Raw genomic sequence first — 27,590 nt, 5'->3', positions numbered from 1 at the left:
CTGCAATACATTTAGGTTTTGGTTTTGGGTTTCAATATGTTTCCAGTAATTTACCTCTGTAAAACAATGTAATTAGGGTAGGTACACTAAAAACACAGCTGAGAAGACCGGGTGATATTTTAGATAATAGTAATAATAATGTTCAGAAAGGAAAGTCCCAAAAATCCCTGATGGTATACCAGAATAAATAATTATACATGTAATAAAGCACGCAGACATTCATTGTCTCACTTTTTATTGAAAGCAGCATTTTCCCACAATGTATAAATACTGTATTTTAAACGCACATGAAAAATACAACTTCTAAGGCACCCAGAAATGTGTCCATTTACTAGTTACAGGACCATTAACAAATATTTGTTTTCTCTGTCTAAGCACAATTATTATACCTATTCAGAACTATTTACAGGAAGAGAAAGGAGGACATGTGACATGTACCATGTGATACTAAATATATAATATACAAACATTATATATACACATTTGCATGTCTTATACCATCTAGCAAAAAAATAAGTAACTATAGTTTTTTTTCCAACAGTGCAAACAAAAAGAAATAGTTGTTTCATTGCAGAATCCTAACCATGGCCTAACCAAAACTTTTCAAATGGCTTCATGCCCTTGACCAGCAATTCATTTACTAGAATATAATTAGATGAGCGAGTTCAACAACTACGACTAAACTGCGCAGATGTACAACACGTGGTGGGAATGAAGGTGATGCAGGAAAATTTATATTTTACTTTTAGTCAAAATCCTAAAGGGACAGACACTCTAAACTAACAACCTTCATTTCCGATATGTCTGGGATCCATTAATAGTGCAATATTTTGGCCATAGATACTGTCTATGGGAGGTTTCTCTGTGCTTGAGCAGTTTGTGTTGAATTCTCAAAAATGTTCAAATAAAATTAATAGGAAAGGAGTGAGCCTCCATAATGGTACAGCTATTGTGCAGACCTAAGAACTCAACCAATAGATTTCACCAAGATCCATGGGAAATATAGAAAATTATTTTTTCACTATGAAACAAAATATATGTTTTGTGTGGACTGACCTTGAAATGAGAGCAACTTTTAATTATTTTTTGTGGGTGGATGGTAATGGAGGATGCCTGTGTGTTGATTGAGATCCAGAGGTGCAAGGATCCTCTGGTGATTTGCCCCCTCCTTGCTGCATACAGAATGTTGCCATTTTGTTACATTGCCCTGAATTGGGCATCTTTGGACACCCAAAGTCACTTACTTGCCCAACCCTGACTGATTTATTTTGAATTTCCCTGCACTGCCTATTCTCTTGGTTTCTCGATCTCAGCCACGGCAAATACCTGAAGCCTGTAGGTATGGGGGATCCCCTCTTAGAAGTGCTTGGACCTGTGTAGCCAGTCACAAGATGTGAACATTGCTTCCTGACAAGAGCATCATTACTCCAGTGTAAGCTCCAATATCATCAGGCATAGCTGAAGATACATGAAGCAACCAAGCTCTGGGAAAGTGAGTAAATGCAGGTTGGAATAGGGGGAGTAGCAAGAAACTGTCAACTGAGCCTCAGTGGCCTAACTGATAAAGTCTCCTTTCACAACTATATTTTTGGTATTAGGTGTCATTTGAGGCATGCCCCCTGGTATGTTGTTACTTCTATAACCACTCTAGCAATATTTACTATTTGGCCATGCCTAGGGATGGAAAACCCTTTTTTTCATTAGAAGTAGAAGCCATACACAGGAAGACCCCCACTGGTCGCGAGGAGTGTGGCTCCCCCCATATGTATGAATGGCACAGAATAAGGATGCGCTGACATTCTTTGGAAAAACACCGTGAAAATTGCCGGAATAGGGACAATAATGGACCGGGCAGGCTGTACATTTAGGGGGCATGGGGGAATACCTTAAAGGACAATTTCTACCAAATGTACAAATATTCTTTGGAGATAAAGGGCCAGAGACCAAATTCTGAATGCAAGCAGCAGATATTCTTGAATCTTCAAAGCTCTGGATTTTTCCAACCAAAAAGGAGTGGTACTCCAGGCTACTTCTGTAACCTTCTATTCAAAATAAAATAGCCCAATTATTCTGGAATTATAATTTTTCCTTCTTTGTACTACATCTGTGCAGTCCACCCCTCGGACATCTAACCAATACTATTTATGGGTAAACTATCCTGTGAACTAACTGTGAATGGAGATCACCTTTAACTCAAGACAATAAAGATTATTTGCATAAAAAATATGTAAAGAAAATGTCCTTTACAAATCACACTCCTAAATTGTGATGTGCTACAGAATATGTTGGTGCCATATAAATAAAGAATATTCCACAAAATTGACCAACAGGAAGACACAGCAATGCTGATGATTAATAAATGGCTTCTGCAAATTCTGCATATGTTGTTCTAACAAATAAAACATTTGGTCCTGATGCTGCAGAAAACTTTTTTTGATGATCCGAGTGATTTTGCTGCAGGATTTTGTCACTGCATTATGAAATCTGCTACTTAAAATGAGTGTTTGGAAGACAGTATGACTCTGATCAGAGATATTATAATTTATTGAGTATCAGTGGGTGGTAAACTAACATGACCAAAGTGGATTAAGGCTGGAGAGCAGTGCCAACACAACTGTCCAGCATACTTCAAGTCACATCCTAAAGCAACAACTTCTTTAAAAAGAAACACAATTTATCCATTGTGCATCAAAAAAAAAAATGCAGCAAGAAACAGAATCTTGTTATCCTATAAGTAGCAAAAATGCTTTGTACAAGCTACATTTATACATGAACTAATAAACTGCTAAGGAGGTCATATCTAAGACTCCTCATGGAAACAAGATCTGGCTTCTAAAAAGCATAAGGGTGTGGCAGCTTTTGATGAAAATATTTCAAAAGAACCATGGCACAGTCACCAAGAAAGAAAAAATGCTGGTAGTATCTAGGTGTACAGTGGCAAGACCAGACATAGGCAAACCAAGGCCTGCGAGTGTATATAGGCCACTAAGGTTGTTTCTTTGGCCCTTTGGGTGGTCCCCGGCTCTGGCCGGTGCCACCCCGAGTAGGGTCAGGAGAAGCACCCTGGTGGGGGGGGAAACAGGCCAGGGTGCGGAACACTCCTAAATTGTATCACGGCTTGTGGAGGTGGGCGGGCTGTGTCCCTGCACACAACCCGCCCACTCTCCCATCGCAGGCTCAGATCCGTGATGGGAAAGTGGGCAGGGTTATGCCATCATGAGGTCACGTTTAGTGGTGTCATGATAGCATAACCCCGCCCACTCTACCATCGGCCTGGCCCCTTTGTCAAATTTTATATCAGATAGTGGTGCCTGACTGAAAAAGTTTGCCCACCCCTGGGCAAGACAGTGGGTTGTATCTGGAAATGTCCAAAGGAAGAACTATTTTTGACAACTGCATCAACAATTTACATTCTCCCTTGCAACAAGAACTCCTTATGAGACCCTATGTAATTGTTAATATCATGAAGTATACAAAAGTCATTTCCCATCAATAGGTTTATTGTGTTTAAAAAAATAATAATTAGGCGTTGTTGTCAAGAATAAGCAGTGGTTGTATTTCTTATTAGACTAGTTTGCCCAAAAAGGCCCTCTAACATATGTGGCCAAGCAAAAGTTTTGTTGTAGTTATAAGTGAAGCCTGGTGGGTTATGTTACCTATTTCCTCTACATTATATGGTCAAGTTGTTGCCTATTCAAGCCCTTGGCTGTGCTTTGCTGTGAAATCTCAACCACTATTCACCAATAACCTGGCTAACTGGAATATTAGGGGAAGTGCTGCCAAAGAAGAGGCCTGGGTATTTTAAATAACCAATTCCTGGAAATGTATGTGGTGAGGGACGCACATCCTATAGCCCTACTCTCTGATGGAAATTGGTCCTAGAGGGCACGTGTCTCACTAACAATGAAGGGCAGCGACACGTCTTCTTATATACAAATGCATTACCACACAATACTGTCCCAGATATGATTGATGGGTATTAGTGGAAGCAAGGCTGACATCAGGAGGGACAAGGGGTACTTCTGTACCAGGCCCTGATCAAAAGAGCTTGATTTTTACAATGTAGGAACTTTTTGACATGGGGGAGGGGGCCCCAGAAATTTCTGTTGGTGGTCATGAGTGGAAAATATTCATGATAATAATAATTCATGAAATAATACTTGTAATAGTTGTTTTAAATCTGTGCCACTTTACAGGTGAAGTACAGCTCTTCTCGAGTGTGAATACAATCACTTTGACCAAAGTAAAACACGAAATTCCAGAAACATTAAGTGCAAAACAAATACTTTCTACATAGTGTACCTTAAATAGGTAAATCCTGCAGTCACACAACACAAGCGGCATCAATATATTTGCCTTAAAAATAACTTAATAATAACTTATAACTCAAACAACTTAGGTAAACTGGATGCTTTTCACATTGTGTTAAGGGGAGGTTATCATACAATGGACTGGCAATATTTGGGACATATGTCTTATGTATAAATGTTTATTTCCATTTGGGTCCAGTCTGATTTTCTCTACCTTCAATACAATGTAAACGATCTACAATATGGAATATAGACCTAATGTCATAATGAACAAAGCAAAGAGGCACCATTAAAAAATCAAAGGGATATCCCCCCAATCTCATTTTTTCTAGTTCCAGACACTGTTATGACCAATACAAAACTGTCCCAGTCTCCCTTTTGGATTTTTTGAAATTTATTTCACATTCAAGAATAGTAGGAAGAGAGTGAGACTGTAGTAGTGGATGGAAGAACAAATATTCATTTATATATATATATATATAACACAAGTAAATACACAAACTTTACCCCTCTCTTGGGTGATAAATGATTGTCATCATACATGTACATGATCAAGTCCCTCCAAAGTGCTTAAATACCAACATATTTCACATAAAAAAGCAAATAGGCCAAAAGATCTGACCTTGCCCATGTAACTAATAATGTCTGAATAAAGCACCCTTTCCCAAACAGGACAGGGCATTGTTCCCACTGACCACTGAGTAACTTGGAGCTTTTCTCACGGAGAACAGTCAATGAAAGAAGGCCCAGTGACCACTCATGTGAGATTGCAAGTCAGATGAATCTCGTCTGATAGTCGCCTCAGGGCTAGTAAAGGACAAGAATTTGGTGAGTGTAAAGCGCTTGTCGTTGTTCATGGGTCTGTCCTGGCGGATCCACGAACAACAGACGATCGTAATGGAAGTGAAGGGGAGAGAGCGGAACGCGGTGCCGCCCCATCGTTCTCCCCTCTCCATAGAGCCGAACGCTCAGTCTTGTTCAGTCTTTTGTCGTTTCATAAGCAAACAACCGATCTCGTGCCTGCACAGTGCGAGATCCGATGATGCAGGCAGAAGAACCCGAAAGAAGAGAGAAGATGTCAGCTTCAGGCGCTCCCTGTACGCCAGGCTGAAGATAGATACTGGGACAACGCGGGACCCACTGGAAGAAACCTCCCGATGGATAGACTGATCTGCAAGATTGAAGATGTGAAGTGTGAATTTTTGGGTTTGTTTTGGGTTTACCTTCGCTTAAATTTTGGATCACGTAAGACAAAGTTTGCTCTTCATGGAGTCTTTACTGCTGACCCACCACTGTACTATTGTTACAGGCAGGGTTCTGTTCTAAAGGTGATTTTTTGGGTCCTCTCTTTGCGGTGTATTATGCTCCATATATCTCTAAGGTGTTAATGCAAAAAAAAAATAAAAACATTTCCTCCATGTTTTGTTCCTTTATTACTCCAAGTACAGAAAAATGATCTAATGATCTGCTAGAAATCCAGTGAATGCCTAACTTCCTGTAGTAAGCTGCCACTGCTAAGCTGAAATCACAAGCTGTCTGGACACAGTGGACTACAGTGCTCCCGCTTTATAAAGGTTAAGTGAGTAGTATTCTGTTAGTCCAGCAAGGGAAAATTCTTCTGTCTGTTCAAAGAGATTACCAGGTAATATTCTGTATTTGGGACACTTTTAAGGTGACAAAACATAGGACATGCTTGGCAAAAATGTACAACATCATTTTTTTTATTTAGAATTTACAAGAAGGCTCGGTGACTCCACTATGTGACTGTGACCAGTTCCTCTTCGTCAACACACATGCACATCAGAATAACTTCTTAATTTCTTTCATCAGCCTCAGCTGAATGAAAAAACAAGCATTGACTGGTCTGAAGTTATAGTGGAAATTTAAAGATTTTTCACCACCTGTTGAAAATGCTGTGGAACTCTAAGTGTAGAAATTCTAACAGTAGTCAATCATAATTTTATTTCAGGAGGTCAGCTTACTGGGATATGATGGGTCACTGCAACCTTTATGCTCCTTTTTACACGAGTGATATGCCTGTAAACCTGTATATTCACAAACAATGCATTATAATTTCTGTCAAAGCAGACAGCATATTTATGCCAAGTATAGAGACGCAGAAATGTAATTAAATCATTCAGTACAGTGAGCAATGGTGATATCCAAATGCAGTGTCCAAGAACAACTAATAGATGTAATTTTCTCAAATAAAATCAATGAAAGATCACTTGGGGTTACCATATTTTGCTCTACCAAACAAGCTGGTTATTAAAGGCAGATATACAATCCGGTACATCTATATGCAAATTTTTTCAAGTGGCACACTATAAAAATACAGTGCTACAAAATTATATCATGAGATTGCTTGTGAAAACTTGAAGTATATTCAATTTTCATCAATGTGGTCCATATTACCCTAGGATGTCTGGACTTTGTAACCTGCAACCTTCTCCTCACCACTGGCAAAAACACACGGGAGCAGAGTTTACCCACCAGTCTCACAATGAGCCTCCTTCTCCAAACTGTCTGTATGTATAGTTTGCAAATTTTTATATTTGACAAATAAGGTCACGGTTGTGTTGGAAGTGATCCTTTGAATCTCGCTACTAAGAACCCTGGGAAAATGCCGGGTGAATGTGTCCTTATCCTGTAGTTTTGGTAAGAGATTTATTCTAGTCTTTCCTACCTGGTATCACCAAGGGCCACCATGCTTTTAAGCTGGAGGTTTTAGTAAAGTTTATTTATTTGTTTATGTTTTTAACTTTTGCTGTCTAATCATTATTAAAAAACAGCAACATTACACTATTGGTCTGTGAAAACATTGACTCCAACAACTGGATTGAGCAAAAGGACAGTGAAATAAACTTATAAAAAGTAAATTCTGCAGGGAATGGCTATTTTGAAAAGAATCACCCTAAAAAAACAAAGTACAAGTTCAATGTAAGTGTATTTAGGCAATTTTTCTAAATACAGATTTTGTTTTTGGGAAAAAAAAGGTATAAATTGCCCCTGGCTGCTTTCATGTTTTTTTGTGACCGAGCAAATCTGTGCTCTTCTGTCTAATGACTGGCTGCCCATCTGGCCCATCAATGGACACAACCACTGGGTGAATGAGGTCTATAGGTCATTGTAAATCTGTCCAATAAAGTTAAGCCTAAGAATTTCCATTCCTGACTTACTCCCATAAACACCATCTCTTGCAAACCATCTGTATTCAGTTCTTTCTAAGCCACTTATCTGGACAAGTATTCCCCTTTGCCAAACACCAGGACTGCCATTACTAACTGACTTTAGTACTTTTTCTCTGACCTGGAACAACAATGCAGCTGGTGAAGTAGGGACTGCTGATTGACATTCTTATTCTGGGTCCGTGAAGTATTGAGCTAGTCAACAAGCTTTTTCAGAAGGAGCTATCTGCAAAGCCAGCCTTTATATTTCTCTCATCACAGGTTTTCTAAAGCCTAGAAGAAGGTGGAATGTCTGACCTTTAGATGTGTTGCAGATCAAACATTTAGAGAGTATGAAACCACTTCAGAAACTTGATTACAGGTAGCTAGAAAGGTAAGTGGCCTACAGATTTCTTTCAGTTAGGCTTAATCTTTATGTTAACAAGAAACAAAGACCATGTATCTGATACCTAATAAAGCACATGTATATAAGTAGGTTGTAGATCTAGAACATATATTATGAAAATCACCGTGACCTTTCTATGGTTCTTACATCACACACAAGCTTCGGTTACATTAAATCTAGGTCAACCTTGCATGTAGAAAGCCCACTTAGAATGACAGAGAAATGACCGAAAGACATATAATTCAGAAGGAGGTCAGGGCTCTCAGACTGACAGCTATATATAAGTATATATAAAAATATTAGAAGATTGCCAAATCATGAACCTTATTTACTTCATTTGTAACAATACAAATTTGAAACCTAAGCAACATAATGTGCATTTCAGCAAAGTTAATGTACTCACAAATGCTGAACTGTGGCCAGGCTGAGGACATTTAAGTATGTGCATATTCCTAACAAGATAAATTTGCTATACCACAAGCTCTTAGTAGTCTCTATAGCTAATAAATTGATCCGACATTCCTTCAGCAACAGATACCTTGTTTAAAGACCATTTACTGCTTGTTAGGAATACATAAATAATTAAAAGTCCATTGCCTGGCCAAAGATTCATGTCAAATAAACACAACAAGGCATCAAGAAGGAGCTCCACCATAGAAATGTTCTCTAGATGGAAGTTGGTGGGGTAACCTATGTGCAGAGTTACACATCTGCAGCCCCTGTGTAAAGGTCAAGCAATGTTAACATGTTCTTTTCAAATCTTCTCTACCCTTACTGCTCCCATCTGTCTGCAGTCAGCAGATTCAAAATGCCATGAACATTTGGCAGGTAGCAGTAGGCAGTGGGACTAAAAGAAAAACTATTTTAACAACTATCAATTTTCAACAAAGGTTAAAAGAGTAACATTACATAAAGGATGACCCCATCACCCTGAACCCAACACGAAGTTATCATTCAGAAGTGAAAGTTCCCTTTTCAATTCACCATTTTTTGGTTGTACAACATAAGAAAAAAATAAAAAACAAACTTAAAACAACAAAAAAATCTGCAAACAAATGTGTCGATTACCAGCTGACGATACAACTACAATAAGTTAGTTTAGTTGGCTATTTTACAGAACAGAATGACTTGATGTTTCACTAAGAAAAAAAAAAAAACGTCACAACCAATTATATACATAAATTATCAATACTTACGTTTAAATAAAATACAAATAGATACAAAGTGCAATTGTCACATTATTAAACTAAATTTGCAGACTTCGGTGTGATCACAACGATCGCATAGTTAAGTGAAATGGCAGAATACGGATCACATGGTGTATATCCTGGATGAAATGTGTGATGTGGCATATGGAATGTTACTCTCTATGCATGGAGAGATGGAAGTTTCGGTATACGGTGAGTAGGACCTATATACCAGTTTTTGTTACATAAAAAAACACAACAAAACTAGACTGGAAGCAGTGGGACAGACTCCTTGGAATACCTCATTGCATAATTCTGGGCACGGCTAGCATGTCCCAGGCGTCTTTCAAGGTTACCGCAGGTGTGAAGACGGAAGTAGTGGAGAGAAAAGACTTCATACTGGTCTGATAAGAAAGAATCAGACTTCATAGATTTTGTCCTGTAAGTAGCTGAATAAGGAGTCCAGGCCTTTGGGGGAGCTCCACAGCTGTTTCAGCATCTGACATTCCCGTTCATTCACATCCTCCAGGACTGATTTCAGGAAGCTTCTCACAAGACATTTGGATTCTTCTAATACCTGAAAAGAGACATCAGCATTGAAGATTAAAGCATATCTAAACCACAGAACACAAATGTAATATTTTGCAGCTTGCAGTCCTTAGATATGGTGGATAGATTAGTTATCACTTGTTCTTTTATTACCTGTAATCCTGATGGTAACACAGAAACCATGTCACCCTAGGAAAAGTTTACAGAATGCCTTCCCTCTCCTCCATAACAGGGAAGGTGTTATTTAGCCTACAGAAACAACCTAAAACAATAATAACCGTAAAAAAGGGAACAGAAAACAGCAAGTTCACTAGATGTCTGGCAGGATTGGACAGGCATTTTTTTTGCAGCATTGCAAATGCTTTCAATGGTATATTTATTAGACCAAAGGGGAAACAAAGTTTATTGTTGGGGTTTAGTGTACACTTGTAAGCTGCAGACATGAAGCTGTGAAATTTCAACTTAGAGTGGGAAAACATGACCATTTTACTTACAATGATTAACAACCAATGTAAAGTAACAAGTGAAGGCAAGCCATTGTTATCAAGCCGATCACTTGCATTAACATATCCTGTTTGCTATGTTTAGGAAGTGGAGTACGGTAACTTCATTCAAGTAAATAGATCCTCTGATCCCCACTTTAGACATATATGGTACCTCTAGTGTCCAATTTTAGAAGCCTAATTGCCAGAGAACAAAACTTGTCTCCACTTTCATAAAAGTAGGGGGTGATAAAAGTGGTGATCATGTTTCTAAAAGAGAAGAACCTTTTTGATTGGTCGACATGACTGCAGTTCTCTAATTCTCCATCTCTCTCTGCTAGACATGAATCTTAACAACTGTTTGCTTTCACTTATGGTCATTATGCCTAGGTAAACTTCTGTGTGCCCTATATGTTTCCCGATTCTCCCTTACCCCTTTCCTTGGAATCTTGTACTTTGCTACGTAAGCTTTGGTGCCCCCCTCATTGTTGGTTATACATTACAAACTTCCCATTTCATTGTGTCTCCATTTGGTTTATTATTACAACAGGTTTTGTTATTTTGTATATTATGATTGTAGTTTAATAAATATATCTAACAAAGCCAATTAGGATGGTATAGACTTATTGATTTAGACTGAACCCCTTCACAACATATACGTCTCTATTAAGACACATATTGTTTTTTGTTTTCAAAACAATGGAAAATTTAAATTTTATAATTATTAATATTGCTTAGAAAAGTATTTATAACATTTTCAATATTTTGTCTAACATCATATACATCAAGAAAATAATTATATAAATAAATATATATATATATATATACTATATATATTTAAAGTAGCATCCTGTATTACAAAAAACATAGTATAATTATCTCCAATTAAAAGTTTTTTTTTAAAAAAACTGCAGTGTTATACAGTACTACTACACTACAAGTAATTCTTTGGCTATAATATTTAACAGTACCACTATCAATGATGATGCGTTTCACAGAACATTGTCTGCTTCATCAGGTCAAAAAGATTGAAAAACAAAGAGGTTATACCAATAGTAATGGTATATAGGCATAAGCATGCTGGACATCAGCCCATTGTTCAAGTGGCCCCAGGATAAAAGGTACCAGACAGAGAAAAATGTGCTAAAGAGCTGAATAATTTTATTTAACATCCATCTGTACTTTACCAGAAGACTTATATTCGTCCAGCTCTCAACCCTCTAGCTATTCCCTTTATTAGTAGTATGCATAGTTTTGGAAAAAAAAACCCAATGTGTGCCTTAAAAGTTTGTGCTGTACTAGTAAACTGATTGCCCATATACTGGTGGCAGCCCGCACCCTGATTCTGACCAGATGGAAGTCCACCTTGCCTCCCTCTTTAGAGGATTTATATACCCGTATCCAGGATTTTCGCCTAATGGAATATCTTACGACCCTTATGCAAAACAAAGTGGATAGATTTGAATTGATCTGGGATCCATGGGATGCCTTCTACTCACAATTGCAAGTCTAAGGATTAGTTGTGCTCACTTTGCTCTGGAATACCTTTCCAATAATGCCCATCCGCCCCCCCTCCTCCTCCCCCCTCTTAGTATTCCTGGATGTTACTATTATGACTTCCTACATGTTCTTGTTTTTTACATTTTTTCATTTTTTTTTTTTGTTTTTCTTATGGTTTGTTTCCAGCAATACCGGGTGGGATTCTATTTTGGACTCTGGACTTAACATTATTTGACCGTAGCATTGCTACCTTGGATAGGGACATATACTTTGTTTGTTGTGTATCTTGCCCCCCCCCAATGTTTATTTGTACTATGCATATTGATCCTATACCTGTATTGCTGTGTTCCTTGTTTATATTTTAAAAAATTCAATAAAAATTCAGTTAAAAAAAAAAAAAGTTTGTTCTGTATTATTGAAAATTGCTAATAAATACAGATTTACCAATAAACTTATTTGTAGACTGTAGGTATATTATTAGCAGAATTTTATTTGATGGCACATGCTTCTTGTAGTGTGTGTTACAGCTTTAGACGCAAGCACACGCCATGATCATTTTTGAGCATTGAGAAGTTGAGTTGCAAAGTGATTCATCTGAAGAAGCCAGGCTTTGCGACAGACTACTTGAGGTATGGAGGACTGGTGTTCAGATCGAGCTTCAGTCCTCTTTAATCATTTTTTGGAAAACAAACTAATAGCATTAGCAAAAGAAATTGTACAGAGCACTTGTTCTCCAGAAAAGGTGAGTAATTGACTACTTTTGTTACTGACAGCAGGACAGACAAATTAAAGTACATTTTTAGACTGCCTTACAGATTTACTGCATTTTTCAAAGCCTGAGTCCTTCATTCTGAATAAGTGCCACCCTCTCCAGTGTGCTGACATCTTGTCAAAGGAACTGGAGGCTAAATTTAAGATGTCAGGTCTGATTGGACTGGACTTTCTTATCCTCCAGGGGAGCACAGCAAAGTCTATTTAAATATAGAAATGTATTTCACTTCACTATTTCTTCTTTTGCTAGCAATATACCGTATTGTTGAGTAATATTTCTAATATAAAAAGCCAGTACAGTATATTGTTATACATTTAAAGTTTCCTGAAGTGACATTTTGCTGAAGGGAATTGTAAAGTAAAGGGAGCCAAGACCTAAATAGCTATTAATGACCTTTCAATGGCAGAAGATTTATTATAACATGCATATATGCATATATGATACTACCTACATGACAACCAGCTAGAACTAAAAGCGTACACAAGAAATTGGCTCAGAGAACTGCTGCTTCTTTACAATCCAATCACAGCCTTCTGTATTGCTTGACAACAGTCAAGAAAGGTAAATGGTCAGAACTTGGTTGTGCTGTCTGTCAGGTGTGGCTCCATTAGAAAACCAACTGAACAGATTGTGATTCATCAGAACAGTTTACATATACGTGCTTCACGTGTCTATTTAGTGGTTTTCCTACACTTATGCCCTGATTAGGTCTTTTCCTGGAAAGCATGCTGGGGAACTTTGTGGCAATCCTGTAGGTTCCTGTTTATATCACTTCTGCATTGAAAGGCTTATATAGGAGAGTGGCATTTCTTACCACAGCACTGCAGGCAGCCATCTCCTTGACTCTCAGCATCACTTCCTGACTGAACGTGGTGGGCCAAAATACTTGCGATACAAGCCCCCTGCTGCACGCTTCCTGTGCCGTCAACTTTCTTCCACAAAACAGCATCTCATTGGCCTAAAGAAGAAATGTATAGAGGTTTATATTCAAGTAGAAAGTATTTAGTGCATGAAACCTGGCCAAAACTGTTGTTATTGAGCAAATGGACCCAATAAGGACTTAAGTAAATATGTCCTGTCCATCTAGACTGTGTTTACATATTCACAAAAGTTGTTTATTTTTTCAGATCATATAGATATATGTAATGTGCATAAAGATATATGTAATATATAAATATATATATATACCTTGCTTCTCCTCTTCTATTACAGCTTCCATTAAAGAAGAATAAAATTAAAAATTGTGACCAAGGGGGGCCTTTATTGCAGTAGGAACAGGTGATGTCCCTTCTGCAATATAACAAACACACCTGCCTGACTGCAATTTCTAAATACACTCATATGTCCCCATTCTATTGCTTATGCCGCAATCTTTTCTTCTGGGATGCCGATCTTGGGACATCTTGATTGTCCTGGCAGGATGGCATAACTCCTGGTAATGCATTTGGAAGTTTATTTATCCCAAGGCTCCCAGGATATCCAGTACATCCCAACATCATACACTGAGCTGCTCCTGTGAAGCTCAGCATGATAGAAAAAGGTAGGCAAGTATGCTTTATCACAGAAGGAACATTGCTGGTCCCTGCCTGCTCCTAGATTTTGCAAGCAAAACTAGAGTTGCACTTTAAATTACTAGGGCTGTCACTGGGTACCAGTCTGTTTTTACAGGAGCACTCATGGCATTCCTTTTAAAAAAAAAAACAAAGCCCACAATATTATTCTCTGCTTTGGACAAGTTAGTAACACTTCTGTTGGATTTCCCATCACTTTCTTTTTTGGTGACAATGATTACCAAAGCAATAGGAAAAAAAAATCTTGCTAGTAGAGACATAGCAAAAGAAATATGAGTTACAATATAGTTGGTTGCTATAGCTGGTGTGATATCTGAATGCAGCAGAATTACAGAGGCAATAACATAAATGAAATGTTACAGTGATACATTAGGTATACATTTTCATTGTGTGTGCATATTAAGGGAAATATAACTGTATTACGTACAGGCATTTATTAAATCACACAGAAGTCACAGTATTCCTGATGAAAATACTTCATCTTCCTTACAGACATCTTTATTCGGGGAATATCTAGGATATCTTAGATTGAGATTCTGGTTTAAAGATTTCACAGGTATTTAATGGCTGTGTTCAGAGAAAAGCCATAACCGCAGATTTTTCTCTTGCATTCTGACCACTAGCACAGAATGAGCAAATGCTGCTTGCAGCAGACTGATGACATCATCTCAGCTTAGGCAGGGCCACTCAATTGAAGTTTACAAACTGCTGTCTCAATGGTAAAGGCTAGTACAATGATACAAATCTTGCATATTGGAGCATGTAAGGAATGTATATTTACAGGCTTGTAAAGTTACTGCCAGCTCAACTTTAACATTTTTTTTACCAAATGAAGTTGAAAAAATTCTGTAATGGGGGTAATGTGGACCAAGTTACCATACCTAGTTTGATAAATAACTCACCAGTGCAACACCAAGTATCTGAGGGAAGGTGTATGAGGAGCACCCAGCTGGAGTCATACGGATTGTAGCATATGGAGTCTGGAACCATGCCTTCTCACTGGCCCATACTATATCACACAGAGGTAAGATGGATGCCCCTAAGCCAAGAGCTGGACCATTTATAGCAACCACTATGGGTTTCTTAAATTGAATAAACGCTTTTACAAAGTCTCTGGAAAAAAAAGAAAAATAAGTTTCAATCACATAAAAGGCTGAGCTTGAAATTTTAATGTATGAAAGGAAATGCCTAGGTTTTTAAACTCAATTTACGATAGCTTACCGAGTATCATCCTACCCATAGGTTTATTTTCTGTAATGTAGCATTACAGAGTTTAAAAAAAATGTAACTAAAGTGGTTCTTTGGCTTTAAACTTTTAAAGAGCAGGAAGTGGCCAATAACTAATTTAGTCCTAATTATAATAAAGCAGAACTATAGTTCCCCTTTGAGAATTTGGGATCAAGCAGGTCTATATCAGAGTATAGGACAGCCCCAGAGTATTATTATTTGGTGATCCGACAGCAGAACATGTTATGTTACTCACACCACCAATCAGTTGTTTACTTTTATCTTCTTTTCTTCAACTTAAGAATGCAAAAGAGGTTTGTATCTGTTGCTCTTCGAACATACTTTTATGTTACACACAGAATAACCTTATAATATTTTGCTAGTCTCTATCAACATAATGTTTAGTGAATGACCAATTAGAAGTCTTAAGTTTATTGCAGGGAAAGGTTATGCTATAGGGCTGTAGCATTGCTCAATGTCAATGATGCTTGTTTACTGTCTGGATGGAGCCACGTACACTTGTAGGAGAGCGTGCCAGAGAAAACTAAAAAACTTTGCTGGTGACAATCACTAACCTCTCTTTCTAGAAATACCAGTTCCCCAACTGTCTGGCAGGTTTGACAGCTTTCATACCTAATGGTAAGGCAAGTGAGCTCTGCTGGTGATCCCATCATTTAGGTTTATTTAAAGCTGAACACAGGGTAAATAAATCGTTTTACATTATATGGAATGGACAGCAGTGACTCGTCTGTAGGCAGTGAGATTCAATTTGCAATTTGTAAACTAGTTATATAGCAATATTGTATACTAGATATAGCAATAATGAGTGACATTTAAAGAATTTAAAGCATAATAAAAATAGTTAGGATTATTTAAAACAATGCATTTACATTTCACACTGTGCATGTATATGTATGTGCTAGAAGGCAGTGTAAAAGAAAACTCTGCAGAAAATAATAAGGAGTTACAATTATTAATTAAACGTTACAACAATTAAATGTATAAAGTGACCCCAAAATATTTTTTTTATCAATAAAACAAAATGGAATATGGTTGTGTACAGAAAAACATTCTTTCCTGATAATGTAATAGAACAAAATTCAATCTCCTTTACTGTGAAAATTCAAACGTTGTGACATGTATATAAAAATTGCATAGCAAGAAAAGTGTATATCTGTAAGTTCTTTATAAACCTAATAATTATTTATTCAATATTTCTAACTCATGATTTCTTTTAGAAATCAGTTAAAGTGGAGCTAAAGAGAAAATTGCAACCAGGCAGGTCCTTCCTGCAACAAAATAAACATAGCTGCCTGATCACATTTTTTATTTACACTTACCTACCCTTGCTCAGTTGTGGGTGCCATCATCTTCTGTTTCTTTTCAGGGAGGCAGATCTTTAGACCAACTTGATTGGCCAGGTTTATATGGCACAACTCCCACACATGCGAGTGGGAATTCATTCAAACCCAGCAACCCCAGATGATGCTGGATACCTAGCATATCCAAGCATCCTGCACTGAGCTGTGCATATGCAGCTTAGTGTATTTCCAAAAGAAGATTGGGAACAGGCACGTAAGCACTTTTTTGGCCCTTGTTTGCTATAACAAACTTGCCAGTACAACTGCCAGTTAAACTCTCACTTTGAATGCATTTATATACCCTAAGTGCATTATTACAAAAGGTGCCAGAAGTCTTCCATTTGGTTTCTTAAAAAAAGCAGCTTTAAGCCAAAGTAGAAGAACTTGTCCACTTTCAGTATGCTACAGTAAAGAACGATCTAAATCTGGTCTTCAAAGTAGTCTTTCTAAGGATGTCTAACTTGCTGCTTTGGCCAAACAGCAGAGAGCATCAGCTTTGCTAATTTTGGAGCTATAGTCATAACTCAGCAGGCAGTGTGCCAGACTTCAGCAGAAAGACCACTGCTTCCATACCGATGTTTTTTTTTTTTATTCATGCTGTGCCTACATTACTGAAATAGTAAGACTTTAAACACCCTCTTTTGCTTTACAGTTACATACTTATATTTCCTTATTTTAACTGAAAGTTCCATTAATTTTCCCCTAAATTCTTGTTTCTTCAGTTGCTAAAGCTCTGGTTTGTAAGCATACCTTATAGCTTCTGCAATCCTTGTGCTCTCCTTCCTTCTGTCTGCGGACAACCTCCCAATGAGATACGAGTAGTCTAGACCACTGCAAAATACGCTGCCGACAGCACTGAGCAAAAGGAGTTTGCTGTCATCAGAGGAAGCATTGCACAGAGCTCTTCTCACCTCTTTCATTATCTGAGTACAGAAATACAGGCATATCATTAATATGGAGAGATCAGACAAGTGCAGCTTTCATAATTACAGTTGGAGATTACTGTATATTGGAGTGAGAAGTTGAGTGGAAGGTTGAGCTCACTACTTGAAGAAGTTTGTTAAGTCATCTCATAATTCTAAAACAATCAACCCCCCACCCCATCCCTACAGCAAAAGATTTGCAACTAGAAAAGAAGCATTCTGACTCACAATATGACTGGAGCAAGCTTCCACTTTTTCCAAGTACATAAGTCAAGTCAGATCCTGCAAGATATCCCTCAATGTGGGGATTGGAGTATACAGCCACTTACACATAACAGCAAATTGCTGCAAGCAAGCAAATATGCACCCATGTGTAGACAGATGCTTCAGGTGTTGGTGGGGAATCTGCACAACAGAAGAACAGGGTTTAACGTCTGTAGCCAGACTCATCCAACCTTCCCACCTCCATTCTCTCCGCTCCTCCAATGACCTACTAATGACTTCCCCACTCATAACCTCAACACATGCATAGCTCCAAGACTTTTCTAGAGCTGCCTCATCTCTCTGGAATGGCCTTCCTCGTCATTATCGGCTTGCTCCTACTTTCTTCTCATTTAAAAAAGCCCATAAAACCCATTGCTTCAAACTTGCCTACCCATCTTCTTCTGTCCCTTAAACCCTCACTACTCACCCACCATTCCATAGAGTGCTGCTTCCTCCTCCTTTTAGATTGTAAGCTCTTTGGGGCAAGGTCCTCTCCTGCCCCTAGTTATTGTACAGCACTGTGTAATATGTTGGCACTATATGAACACTGTTCATTATTATTAATAATAATAATATTGTGAAGACTTGTCAAGTGTTCCGCATATACCATAACCTGCCGAGAAATCTTTTCTAACCTGTATTACAAATATTTCCAGTGGTCATACTATAAAATATAGAACATGAAAGGGTTTTTAAGACTTCCTTCTTGAACAAAGGATTATTTTAAAGAAAAAGAATGTTGTTTCGTAAAACAAAACCCCGTCCAAATCAATAAAATAGGTACAAAGTTGTAGAGATGGAAGGACCAAGAAGATTATCACTTTTTTTTTTTTACTTGTGTTCAACATTCCCTTTGAGCTACTGAGACCTGTTAACAAAAGCCTTTTAACAACAACAGGTACCAGGGTGAAATTTAAAAATGTGAAATGTGAGGCTTCAAGCGTAACACTTGTATATGAAAATGACTGTACAATATTTCATATTTACAAGGCCACAAAACAAGCACCACCAGAGCAATGAAGCAATGAAATAGGACTTTGTTTCACACATACCCCTCTAGTAGTCTAACAAAAAAAAACTAAACATTTTTTTAAATACTATTTCCTTCTATCTAAGGGACAAATTATTTAGCATTAAAAAAAGACAATTTTACAAGTACAGTGGTCATGGAACTTGCTGTGTCTTATAGCAATAATATTACTTTCTTTTACTATTAGGTACTTTGCTTTTGAGGTTACAGTAATTACACGGTTGCAGTAATTATATTTACAGAACAAGTAAGATCACACTCCGGTAGATTGTCTGAAGATATCATGTTCCTTATGTGATAACAAAACAGGTTGTTAGGGATCATGAAAATTCCCAAGAGCCTTTAGTTGCCATGGAAACCCCACTTCCTTTTTAATGAGATCATCTATTGAACCAATTTCCTCCCTTCATTCGTCTAGTTGGATCCTAGGTGGGCTTGTTCCTTTAAACCCAGATGTATCACTTCCTATTGTTATAGAGCTCAGGATGTTCATTCCTGTTTTTAGAAGTATTGCTTTGATATTTTAGGTTCAACTAGCTCTTTACAATCCTTTAGAAGAAATACTCTTCTCCAATCCACAATCATAAAGGGAATATTGGCCCCAGCTCTAAACGGTTTGTATATTTGCTCTCCCACTCTTCTGCCTAAACATCTTCACAGCCAGTAGATCCAACGTGAACATAACCCAAATTTACTGATATTATTTCACAGTTCAGTATGCAACGGACAACAAAACAAGAATAAGTATTTTTCAAAACACAGTACAAAAATACCCTACTACTACTATATTATTAATAATAATAATCAGTATTTACATAGTTCCAACATATTACACAGCACTGTACATTAAATAGGGGTGCAAATGACAGATATAGACAGTGGAACAAGAGAAGGAGAGGACCCCGGCCCTATGAGCTTACAATCTAAGAGGTGGGGGAGGTAAAATACTACGATATTACAAAACAGGTATTGGCCACCAAGTAGTTAGTAGCTAGTTATATCTTTATTTATTTCCTCATCGTTTCAATTCACTATTGAGTATTCAAATTTAGCATTTTTACACTTGTTTTCTGAACAGTCTATCAATGTTGTTTTAGCCAATACCAACTAAAGCTACGCATTACAAGTATCCATGTATAAAATCTATTGACTGCAAATGTACTTATACCATTATATGATTATTTTGATTCAATATATGCTATCACTCCATCTCTTAGCTATATTACGCTCTTGATGCATCCCCTGAAAAAGCCTATTGGCGAAACGTGTCGGGAGGAGATGGTTTACTGCATATGAAACTTACATAGCTGTTTTTGTATAGTTGACAGGCATCATCCCTATGACAATTTAATGGGGATACCTTATTTTCTTTGAATGTAATTGAAAATGATTTTCACTGATTATTGATTGTATACTCGCTTAAAGTTAAATACAATCTTTTCGTTGCCACCACCCAGCTTTTTCAATCCTTTTATTTCATTACAGGTAATGGCAGGGGAAATAAAGACAAGGTAATGTAATAATGTGATATCTGGAATAAAGTGGCTTCCTGGATGCAAAAAGGGATTTCTGAAATAATAAAGGTAAATGCAGGCCCACTGTGGGGCCAACTTTTATCTGTTATGAACATTGGGGCACTAAAAAAAATTCTCACTACCCCAAAGTGAATTAGTTTGAAATGAAGACTTAATGCTAACTTCTGGGTAAATGCACTCCTGTAATTGAATTGAGGGCAATCTTGAAAGATTTGTGTCATCACCCACACCTCCTGGATACGCTGGACGCTGTAGCTTTGTTTTTTTTTTTGTCAATTATTTTTTAAAACTGAAAGGGTAGGACTATTGCAAAGTCTAAGTTTGGCAAATTTGCAACTGAAGGCAAACAGCTAAATTTTACAACTGAACTACATTTGTGTGTACTCTATATTACTGCCAATAAAATATAATGGTTTTGGTTATAATAGTTAAAACAACCATGGAGATTGACCAGTTGTGTTCAATAGAAAGCTAAGGGATGTGCATTTTAGAGGCTTACAAAACTGCAGAAGTGAGATAGCTCTTCTGTGAACACTTATACCCTGAAAGAGGTTCTACAGTGTTCTCCCAAAAAATGTTTTTCAGCCAGGTAGGGGTAAGCTATAGCTGGAGGATTTAAGAAAAGGTGGGGTCACATGCAGCAAATTAGCTCCCAATTGTTTGTGCTACAGCTATCTAGCCACCTCTTTACATGTCTTTTGTATAGCCCTCCTCGTATATTCTACTACCTGCTTTCCAAGAGTCCCATCTTTTCGGGGTCCTTTAGTGTATCCTAGCTTGCCAGGGCCCTTGTATTGTCTCCCTGCTTTCAGTGACCCCTGTAATATATCCTATCTTCCTAGTGTTCCATGATTTGTAAATATATTGTAATTACAGTAGAACTTATGCATCACATTTACATTCTGGTACACCAAGGCTCCCCAGTGAGCAGCAAATTGTTAATGATCTTTAGAACTGCAGCTCAGTGGACCCTCTCTCAGCATGGTGTTGGATTTTGCTAGGCTTCATGCAGGGAGTTTTCAGTAAGAGAAAACAACCTATCACCTCTGCTTACAGATCTTCAGATTCCTCTTCAAGCAGGGCTGACAGGCTGCAGTCTCGCCGAATGCGCTATACACAGAACACAGCACTATCCAAGATCACACAGAGAGGGATCATGGAGCTGCTGTTTTAAAGGTCAGTAACTTATTTACAGATTGGTAAGGTTGAGAAGCAACTACCTGCTATCTATGACCCAGGAAAAGCACTTGGATGTGAACAGAGACACCTGGTCACCAGGTACCATTTTCCATGTGACCAGAATGTCCAGTGTTCACAACACTTCTGGAGAGGGAAGATCAAGGAAGGGGCCACAGAAACCAAAGGATAAATCAGCCAAGTAGTCGGGTTAGCCAGCAGCGCCAGGGAAAAAAAAGAGCTTGAGGAGAACATGGTTTTAACCCTAAACCACTCTGTCCACTCCCCCACCCAAAAAATATTTGGTCTGGACAGGGACACAAATCAAATAACTGAAATGTTAACACCAATCGATCCCCATAATAAAAAATATTGTATGCAAATAAAAATGTGTAACAATCAGCTTTTAACTATTTGGCATTGTCAATAGCTGTTATATCATGATCATATTGTTTGGGAAGTCTCCATAATATTCTGTAGTCTGTATACAACATTGGTGTTTCAGTAAAGAACATTTTACTAAAAATACAACATAGCAAGGTCATGTAAAATGTTCTGGGTTTGTACTTTTCATACGAATGCTGGAATAGTGTTATTCTCAGCAAATTGTAACAATAATTGATAAAAGCTTTGCATTCTCAGAACACAATGCACAAAGGAATAAACAGTTTTCCTAAGAAGTTTAACCTTTCATTTTTTGTTTAAAGCTTTTTTGTCAATGAAATCTGCTCACAGATGTTTAGCCTCAAAACAATGGCTCATGTAAATGGGCATGAGTAAACTAAAAGTCTCTTTTGGTTGATACTGGACAACAGATTTTGAACCCTAATGGATAAAAAACCCTATTAGGTTATTATTATTCGCGGTGTCCTCAATAGGATTATTCAATCTCCTATCTTGAATCTGATCATCAATATCAAAGAGAATGCAAGTGAGGGTAAACCCAAAAGGTTTTTACTTCCAGACTAATTTTTCATTTGATTTAGATGAATCTGAAGTGAATCTGGGACTTCAGCAGCTGACTGACTGTAAGAATGTAATTCATTGAGTCACCTCCTTAGCATCAAAGTTTTGTCCACAATGTGCTCCTCACACTTAATCAGGGATGCACAGATATTGGGCCTGGTGTATTAGAGCTCTCCAAGACTGGAGAGGGTACACTTTCATCAGTGAACCTGGGTGATAAAAAAAAACCCTTGGATGTATATTATCTTGCAGTATATTATTTACATATGTCAACCATATTAAGTGCGCACATTCCAATTCTTCCCCCAATTGTAATGAAAGCAATGAACCCCAGTATGTTAGGACATTGTAGAATTAAGTACCACTCTGTCCTTGGATGAGTGCTGCAGGATAATTTAACAGTAATGATGACAAATAGTGGCCTTTACTCTATCTGAAAATAACTTTTTTTATAATATCTGGATCTTTTTAGCAATCTTTTGAAGATTCAGTATACCCAAAACTAATAAATATGTATAAACTGATAAATAAAAAGTTTGCAGTATCAAGTCATCCCTTCATATTACAACAGTAAGATATACTGCTCAAAATGTATGACTTTGCTACAGCCACCAAGGAATTCTCAATAACATGTTTGGTTCCTCTTTTTTTATATCTTCATAAACCAATAAAAAAAGTATAAAAAATAAATAAATAAATACATTTTTTAAACAAACTAAAACAGAGTTCCCGAATGAGAATCCCTGAGAATGTAAGCCCCACAAAAAGCACAAATCCCTGGATTTATAATAAACATTTTTTAAATTGAATAAAAATTCCTTACATCAGGCGTCAAGGCGTTGTTATCGGATGTCTGACTTGAGAGAAGTATGTGAGTGAAGCCATCTTCTTTCCTTACAACTATATCACGGAACCGGCAGTTGCTTTCATTCTGGCGGATGCTGTACCTCAGTCTTTTATCAAACACGTAATCTTTGTCCAAGTCTAGTTTCCGTTTGACCGGGCTGGGTGGAGTCAATCCTCCATTGGTTAATGACTCACCTTTAAATATTAAAAAAGCAGAATCTCTTTACAAGAAATATAATACACAAATAGGAAAAGATAACATCATGAGATATGTAGTGGGAATTGGGTATAAAATAATTGTTGTTTTATTTGCCATGAAATGAAAGTTCATACATAATATTTAGATGGAGGACATGCAGGTCCAGCAGTTAGCTCAGGGCAAGGCCCAGTGTCCTATCCAAAAGCCAAGCTCCACAGGCACCTTTGGAATAAATCCATTCAAAAACACAATAGCTCACACATTTTCATTCCATGTTATGCCGCTACCATTACACTGCCTGCTGCTTTACGTGGTAATAAAGTAGCTTCTTTGGAGTTTTCTTTAGATTAACAATATATTTGTTCCAATAGTTTGAATAATTTTTAAACCAAAGTATAATATGATTTGTATAAAATAGAATTTTCTTTAATCCTGTGGAACCCTTGAGTTTCTCCGGAGGTTGCTGGGAGATCCTTGAACAATGAGCAGTTTGTACCTCTCAGGTCATTTTACGTGACACCAAAGACATTTTAAGGGAGACAATGTTCCCACTGACCAACATTCTAATATACTGTGAGCTGTGGGTATAAGTAATTATAGTAGGGGTTCCCTGAAGACCTGAAAGTTATTTTGAAGGGTTCCCCCATGTAAAAAAAAAGTCTGGAAAGGCTGTATTAAAGCCTCTAATAAGGAAACTCCCCTGTAGTGAGGGGTGTAGTGGGAATGGGCACATGAGCTCACTCTTAATTTGCAAAAAATTCTTTGGTGGTCTGCAGCTCTGGCCAGTCCGCCCACCCCACAGGGTCAGGAAAAGGGCGGCGCATTAGCCAGAGTCGCAGACCATGTCTCCTGTATAGTATTGCAGGCTCAGGGCATTGGGCAGGTTGTCTCTTTGAACACAACCTTCCCACTCTCCCATCACAGGCTCAGACTTGCGATGGGAGAGTGAGCGGGTTTTGGTATCATGACGTCACTCTGCGGGGGAAGTTTCTTCCTCTTTTAGTGACACATAGCCAGGGGTGTAGTGGGGCATACACGTTTACATTACAATGATGCGCATGCGAGCTTGCCATGGATAGTACCGTGACCCCTCTTCTTTTTTTTTTTTTTTTTTACCACTACACCCCTGCCTGTAGTATTAAAATTTTACTGCCCCCTTCGGCAATGCCATACAATTTCTTTAAGCTAGATTCCCCAACAATTTGTGTACTTTGTTGACACTCTCTCAAGGGATCTTTAACGCTACCACCCAACTGCATGTATTTGGAGATTTCACAAATTTTAAATTTCAATAAAATAGGGAAAGGTTGGAACTAATTTTTATTTGTCCTGATGACCACTGTAACAGAAATTAAAACTTTACATTTGTCACCAGGACAGGAGGAGAGAGGAAATATTTTAATGAGGACAAATGTTTTGGTGACAACTCTCCAAAAAGGAAATTTTCTGAACTTTGTAGAAATCTCCTCTCCTTTTCTGTTGTGTCTTTAGAGCACAGAAGGGATGCAAACCCCTTGCAATATGAGACAAACAGCAAAAAATAAACCAATTGTAGTTGCTAACTCTATCCACAACTACATTTTTTTTATATACAATTACAAGATGAACTCCAATGTATTTAGTACACAAATGAAGGCACCTCAATGCATCATTAGCACAAAAAGCCTATTAATTGTGCCGTGGTGCTCATCTGCTAAGCTCATAAACTCCTCAATTTAATGCTTTGTATTTTACTACCAGTCACCGGTTGGGGGAAGAACTACACCTGAAATTGTTATTGAACTGCAGAAGAAAAATCAGGTCTACTGCTCTGCCAGATAGAGCTGTGCTGTGTGAGGAACTGTAAGAATCTTAGAACAGAATGGACAGAAGCGCAAATCCCTGAAAAGTAAAGGTATTAGGAATGTATTGGTATCAGGCTTTTTGTTTTTGGTACACTTATGTTTATGTAGGAGCTGGAAGACAGCATGTTATCAGTAGGAGTTTTGGCAACTGACGGGGACGGCAGCTGTTAGCCCTAAAATTGCCTCTCACTTTTGATTGGAAATAAAGCTCAATAAGGTGGTGTAAGTATAACTCAATAAGTATTCCAGCAGAATTACAATATTCTTTAATAAAAAGCTCAGAATATTGCATAACCCCAGCAGCAACTGCTTCTTTTAAAGCTACCATACATGTCAATTTAATAATGGCTCTTACACATCGCACTAAATGGCTTAGTGTCTCAAGTGTAAAACTTCCTTTTCCAAATAAATGTCTTGACAAGTAGAGAAACAACCAGTGATTATTATCAGCTATTGACACAGAATCTGTGAAAGCTGCAGTAGCACAACATTGATTTTTAGGTATTTCACATAGGCTGAAGCCAATTATCTGATCTGATAACACTTAGAATGTCTGGATCTATTACAAAATGACCCACTTTGTAGAGGGACGAATGTCTCTTACATTGTTGTCTCACTACATTGCTGATCAGTGGGACCAATGTCACATTTACAGCCACCTGAATTTCACCTCCAAGCACTTCCACAGCCATCATGAGGGCATCTCCCCCTCATAATTATTGTGGAGAACGCAGCATGGTAATCTTCAGGTCAAGGGGTACAGCCAGGAACATAGAGACCTATAAAGCTGCTCCACCTGCATCTATCAACCATTGAAATATTAGTTCTGAATGGGTCTCTTAACTACTTGGAGAAGAAAAGTCAGATATATGGCTGGGGGTGAAACTGTTGCTTTGTTCTACATGGGTAAGTCCTAATAAAAAATACTTTTTCAGTATACTAAGAATACTGATCTCAAGAAATATTTTAAACATATCAATCTATATATGAAGAGAGACAATCTACTTTACTACTAGTTTGCTGACTTTTTATTTTTTACTTGCTTAGTAAAGTAGCCACTTACCACCATTTTTTGGCACTTTGGGATTTATAAAAAACTCAAGTAGATCAATTTACCTAAAATCCAAAAACTTGTTTTTTATTTCACAAACATTTTCTACTTTAAAACTGCACTGGTATCATCAGGGGTTTAAAATCTGTTGCTTCAATGGACAGAAATCACCAAGCAAGACAAGGCACAGGCAATCTTTTAACCTTGGCTCCCATTTACAGTCCATGAGTTTGGGGAATGCATTGCTACTTCAAGGTGATGTTATAGATATCATCTTTCAGAAACTTTTTAAAAGGAAACTAGAATGGTTTTAAACTAATAAATGTAAGATGTTATTTTAAGTTTACACAGTTTTTAAAGGTTCCACATAAGTACAAATCTTTAATACATATACAAATGTTAAATACAGGAAAGCATTCCCCCAAAGCAATATCTGTTAAAACTACAGCACTACTAAGTGTAGAACTGCTGAAGTTATCTCCTTTTCAGTTTGCCTCTTTTGACTATAAGGGAGGAAGAACTCCTGTGATAAATGATTCAGCTTGAGCTATTGACCCTCTGCATTGAAGTTTGTAGAAACTGTAGAGCTTCAGAAAAGAAGCCTAAGGCTCCACCAGGATAGAAGTTTATGTAATAGGCAAGATTTCATAGTTACTGTATTAAAAATAAAATACTGAAAAATGTAGGCCAATTTAAAAAAAGAAAAATATATGTGCAAAATCACAGCACATTATTTTTAACAACTGTTTCCTTGATATGGAAACTACAATTTCATAGTTCACGGCACTGAATCAATCAAGAATGAGTAAAAGATTATGCAAGATTTTTTTTTCAATGCCAAAGCAACAGGACTCCAAGCTTTTAAAAAACAGTCCAGTTCACTCCAACCATTCCATTAGCATAAAGCCAATTATGGGAAGATGGCAAGCAGCTGACTAGTGGGGGTATTACAGGCCAGAAGTGTATAAAAACTCCAACATAACAATAATCTTCTTTTTCTTGTCTGCTTTTGGTCTGTTATGAAGATAATGTAAGTGAGGGGTTATCTATAGTTCAAGGGGTCACAGGGAGACAATGGTGCCCCTCCATTAATGCAGTAGAGTAAAGCTACGTACACACTTCCAATTATTATCGTTGTTAAACGAACGACGAACGATCCTGCACGATATCTACGAACGATCGTATAGCACCGATCCTGCACATACAGATAACGACACGATCGTT

The 27,590-nt window shown here is 37.6% G+C and overlaps 1 protein-coding gene across 1 annotated transcript in view; it reads right to left on the bottom strand.

Annotated features, from left to right (window-relative positions):
• Positions 1-217: 217 nt before the first annotated feature.
• The window catches only part of CDYL2 (chromodomain Y like 2), a 60,061-nt gene continuing 32,688 nt past the window's right edge, over positions 218-27,590 (bottom strand). The window contains exons 3-7 of the mRNA XM_072422798.1: positions 23,250-23,467; positions 17,283-17,455; positions 14,847-15,057; positions 13,188-13,331; positions 218-9,647 (exon numbers count right to left, since the gene is read on the bottom strand). Coding sequence (XP_072278899.1) covers positions 9,489-9,647; positions 13,188-13,331; positions 14,847-15,057; positions 17,283-17,455; positions 23,250-23,467 — 905 coding nt within the window. The 3' untranslated portion in view covers positions 218-9,488. The remainder of the gene's footprint in view (positions 9,648-13,187; positions 13,332-14,846; positions 15,058-17,282; positions 17,456-23,249; positions 23,468-27,590) is intronic.

This window comes from Pyxicephalus adspersus, chromosome 9, assembly GCF_032062135.1.
Source record: "Pyxicephalus adspersus chromosome 9, UCB_Pads_2.0, whole genome shotgun sequence".
In the NCBI taxonomy this organism is placed as follows: Eukaryota; Metazoa; Chordata; class Amphibia; order Anura; family Pyxicephalidae; genus Pyxicephalus; species Pyxicephalus adspersus.
Note: the sequence above shows the minus strand (reverse complement) of the source record. Positions and strands in the feature narration are given on the sequence as shown.